This window comes from Vigna radiata, unplaced genomic scaffold (assembly GCF_000741045.1).
Source record: "Vigna radiata var. radiata cultivar VC1973A unplaced genomic scaffold, Vradiata_ver6 scaffold_100, whole genome shotgun sequence".
Classification (NCBI taxonomy): Eukaryota; Viridiplantae; Streptophyta; class Magnoliopsida; order Fabales; family Fabaceae; genus Vigna; species Vigna radiata.
In genome coordinates, this window is record NW_014544133.1 from 882,942 (window position 1) to 888,008 (window position 5,067).

Below are 5,067 nucleotides of genomic sequence, written 5' to 3' on the forward strand. Positions count from 1 at the left end.
GAATTGTATTTTTTTAATTTTTGAATTAAAAAATGAAGTATATTCTGCATATTTCATTTTTTAATTTAAAAATTAAAAAAAAAATACAATTTTGTCACGTTTTTAATATCACATAATAAAAAACTACATTGTCAGCATACCCTTCTTAATGACATTATCTAAATTTGACAGAAAGACCCTATTTGATTCAATTTTACAAAAATAAAAACTCACTTCAAACACGTAAAAAAAAAAAAAAACCTATTTGAAATTCTAAGCGAAAATAAAGAACAATTGAAAAATTAAACTTTTTCATATTCTATATCCTCTCTAATATCCATTTTGTTTTGTATGACTTCAAGTTCCTTCCAGAATAACTTTCAATATCTTAAATAATTTTCAAACTTAAACAAAACAACATAAATGTTATATAAAAAATATTAAAAATATATTATATTTAAAACTAATACATAAAACAACAAAAATTATTACAACAATTAAATTAGCTCAATAAAATAAAATATATAATAAAAATCGTATGTGTTTCTAGCACAACACAAGTGATTTCATCTTATACGGTAAACAAATAAAAAAAAAATTAAAGAAAAAATGTATGCTTTTAATCTAAATATTTTCAGTCAAAATTAATTTTAGCTTTATAGCAACTAAAATTGTCAAATGTTGTTTACGGTTGAAACAACTCGGGTCTCTGTTTTTTCGCGGCACCTTTCATCCGTTTCTTATTTTTCAACGAAACGAACCCAATTCTAAGTCTCTTGCATTCTCTTTCACCCATTCCTGTTCCTCTTTTCTGCGCAAACCCATTGCCACATTTGGGTTTGTGTACAATTTACCATACCAAAATAACCTTTTTGGCCTGAAAATTCAGCTACCCTTCTCACAACTTTTCAGCTTTCACAGGTAATTTTACTTGCTAAAAGGTTTCCTGATTTCTGCTTGATGGGTTTCTTTGACTGCATTTTTTTACTTTGTGTTACTATTTCTGAAGCATGTGCATTTTGATTCATGAAAAAGCATGGAATTTTATCATAGTGTGGTGTGTTATTGGTTGTTACCTTCTTCAGCATGTAAACTAGTGATTCTAGAAGTTTAGGACATGTTATGTCTGAGTATCTTTTTGGTTTTTGAGACTGTTTTCTAAAACCATTTTACATTATCCAACAATCAATTCCTCGTCCAAAGTTATTTCCAAAACATAAGTGTTTTAATAAACAAAATGTAGAAATAGCTATTAGATACTTCATCAACTTTTTTTCTTCTATGTACATCTTGTTCAACATCTCCCTCAATTCCACCTTTTCCTTTATCTCCATTGCCTAAGCAACTCTGCTGAGAGATATATTTCGAAAACCACCAGCAGTCTTTGCAAATAGAATCAAGCACACCCTTATATATATATATATATATATATATATATATATATATATATATATATATATATATATATATATATATATATATATATATAGCAGTCTTTGCAAATAGAATCAAGCACACCCTTATATATATATATATATATATATATATATATATAGCATTGAACCATATCCAGATAAGGGATTGATATCTATTTTAATTCAAAACTTTATTATATAATTTTGTTATTTTTACTATGAGACTTTACTCACACTTCAATTATTTCCAAGAGAGTTTACTTTTTATTGTTTTTACCTCATTTGCTATTTCTTTGTAATGGTTATCTGGGTATGGACCAAAATGTTAACTTGGCTAGTTTGTTGTTTTTCGAAATCTGAATGTTTATGCTTCTCTCTATCTTGAGTAAGTATCTATTTGTGTTTCAGATTCCTTCTATCACTCAGATTTAGTAAAACAATCTGTGGTTTCCAAAGTGCCTTCCATGTAATATTGTAAAAATCTTTTGGCTAGTGTATCAAAATTAAACTCAATGATAATTACTTAATGTACTTTCTTTTCTGTTTTTATGGTGTTGGGTTTGTGCTAGAAGTGAAAAATGTTTGGGTTTAGAAAAGCAGCGCCACCACCAGCTGAGGCAGATAAGGCAACAACCCTTACTGCAGACAAAAGAACTGTTTCAGAACCAGTCCTCCCAGTTCAAAAATCAAAGGGAAACCCTTTCGATGAAGATGATGATGATGATTGGGTGAGGAAGCCTTCCTCCACTGCATCAAAAGACAAAGACAGGTACAAGAATGGTTTCCGTGATTCTGGGGGGCTAGAAAACCAAAGTGTTCAGGAACTGGAAAACTATGCAATGTACAAGTCTGAGGAGACAACAAACAGTGTCAACAATTGTTTAAGGATTGCTGAGGACATCAGAGATGAAGCCACAAGGACCCTTGACATGTTGAACGAGCAGGGTGAGCAGATAACCAGGACCCACAATATGGTTGTTGATACTGAGAAGGATTTGAGTAGGGTATGACTATATCTGCTTTCATTTCTATGTTCAAAATTCAGGTTATCTTTTTCTGCTATCATCAATAGTTTATTTTTATCTCTAACAAGGCAAAATTTTGGTAAATAACATTTCAATAGCCTTCACCATTTTCAACTAATTCAAGATTCACTTTGAATGAACAATATAATCTTTAATACAAACTTTTATTACGTGCATTGGTGAGATAAAACACAATTATGATTGATTTATAATGCTCCTGCTGTTGGTTTGATCATTCATGTTTTAATTATGAACATTTTAACTGATCTTTGTATCCCTCTTAGAGCATAGGTTACCTAGTTCACTAATATTTTACAGCAAAGGTATCACGATTTTGAATTACGGATACAGTTGTTGTTTTGATTACTGTCTATCATGGCTGCATCAACTTTAAACACAGCATGCTATACTGAACTAGAGAAAATTTCAAACAACTATTTGAAGAAATTTAGACCTTTTGAACAAGGGTAATAGTAATAGTAGAAAAAATGAAAGCTCTGATTTCATTTTTTTCTTCTAAGTCTAATGTTGTATTTATAGTTCCAAAAACTTAAATCGTGATCATCAGGGTGAAAAACTCTTGAACAATCTTGGGGGCATATTCTCCAAACCTTGGAAGCCAAAGAAGACCAAGAGTATCGAAGGCCCTATAACCACACCAGGTTTTTGCTTCTCATCCTTCAGTTTTACAACTCAAAAATTTTGGTTTTTTTCTTCCATAGACCAGGCAACAAACAATACTATAATGGAATGTGGCGTATGAACAGATAAGCCTTCCAAAAAGGATGTAACCAATAAGGAAGATAGGCAGAAGTTGGGTTTAGCTCCTTTGCCTAAGGGACGCTCAGCCCCTACCACACCTCCTAATGAATCTTCCACAACCTATGAGAAATTGGATGTATGTGTTTTGCTCTATTATGCTATGATATGCCTATTAAGTATTATTGGTTTTTCTCGAGTAACATTTTTCATTGTATTGTCTCATGGTGTTACTGAAACAGTATGAGAAAGCTAAACAAGACGATGCACTCTCAGATCTAAGTGACATCTTGGGTGATTTGAAGGGTATGGCAGTTAACATGGGAACTGAACTTGACAGGTAAACTATTTGCCATTCTTTGATAACTATTCTTATTGTTTATGTTGGGATTCGCCATGTTCTGCTTATGAAATGGAGCAAATGACAATCTTAACCATTGAACAATAAATGAACAAAATATTAAGGGAACCGGATTCAATGTAGTCAAACTTTCACACATTCATGTTATTTCTATTTGTTAGTTAAAGGTAGGACATGTTTCACATCCTACATCAACTAGTCACCATTTACTAAAGGATAATTGATACTTTGATAACATTTTTTTATAATATTTTAACATCATTTACGTGTTATTCTGTGGTTGGTCTATATTGGTGTTTATGATTATTATTATTATTGATTATTGAGAAGTAATTTTCGACCAATCACAAAATGACACGTAGATGATATTAAAATGTTGTCAAAAAAGTGTTGTCAAAGTATCATTATTCTTTACTAAATTGATAAGAGACTTCTTAAGTGTAATTTAATTTTACAAATTCAATTTATAAGTAAAATTCATATCTTCTTATATATAGTAAATTAGTCTTATTTAACACATCCTCGTATACATTTCAAGAGTGGGAGTAGATATTTATAGATAACATAATAAACATTTGATAGCAATGAAAATGAGGAATGTTGTGAATAGTCGTGTTATCTGAGAACTATTTGATTCAGTGATGGTGAATGTACTGTGATAACTGCAGGCAAAACAAAGCTTTGGATCATCTTGGTGACGATGTTGATGAGCTGAACAACAGAGTCAAAGGTGCCAACCAGCGTGCGCGCAAATTATTAACGTGAAGTGACATATGATAGCCTGAAGCTGTTCCTGAGTTGAAGTTATTCATTATTGTTTTTTATTAATTTTTTTTTCAAATTTTTCACATGACTGTGTTACTGAAAGCATTTGCCAAAGGATAGAGATTTTGTTTCTGTTTGGAATTATTGTTTTTTACTTTCCAACAGCAGCAAAAAGTTGGCGTATATAAAAATGAAGTATGATATAGTTTGGGTGAATTATCTTAACAAATTAGTTCAACTCAAAAGACGTGTTAGGAATATTTATTTTTCCATAGACAATAATGTCTGAGTAGTTTATATATATCATACAATGGCATATTGTGCAACAACACTAACAAAAGAATAATACAAAGAAGTGTCTTATTTTGTTTTCTCTAAAATTGAATCTAGCATTATCATATCCTCAAGGGATAGTTAGCTTAAGAAAATGTTTTCAACTTCTATTTTTTGTTATTAAAACTTTACTTTATTGAAAATGATATTTCTATTATTGAAAGGATATTAAATGATGTTTGGATGAAAATGAGATGGTACATGGATGAGTTTCATTATCTTTTCTTACACTCATCCCAACATGACTACGAGAATCAATTTTAAAAAAACTTCAAATTCATTAATATGGAAGTTTCAAATTGATGAATGATATTATTTAAATATTTTTTTTCACTAATTATTTTCAAATAAATTATTCCAATGTATTCGTAGTAAAAAAAAATGTATTTATATAGAAATAGTTAAATTATTAAAATAAGTGATATATTCA

The 5,067-nt window shown here is 30.0% G+C and overlaps 1 protein-coding gene across 2 annotated transcripts; it reads left to right on the forward strand.

Annotated features, from left to right (window-relative positions):
• The first annotated feature begins 577 nt into the window (after positions 1 to 577).
• LOC106755304 (putative SNAP25 homologous protein SNAP30) lies at positions 578 to 4,504 on the forward strand. Of its 2 annotated transcripts, none has more exons than XM_014637424.2 (6): positions 578 to 900; positions 1,964 to 2,398; positions 2,988 to 3,081; positions 3,187 to 3,317; positions 3,421 to 3,518; positions 4,208 to 4,504. In XM_014637424.2, exons 2-6 carry the CDS (start codon positions 1,973 to 1,975, stop codon positions 4,302 to 4,304), a joined length of 846 nt encoding a protein of 281 aa, XP_014492910.1. In that variant the 5' UTR covers positions 578 to 900; positions 1,964 to 1,972; the 3' UTR covers positions 4,305 to 4,504. The 2 variants fall into 2 exon arrangements, with proteins under 2 accessions (XP_014492910.1, XP_014492909.1); XM_014637423.2 differs by lacking the exon at positions 578 to 900 and adding an exon at positions 1,729 to 1,779.
• The last annotated feature ends 563 nt before the right edge of the window (positions 4,505 to 5,067 follow it).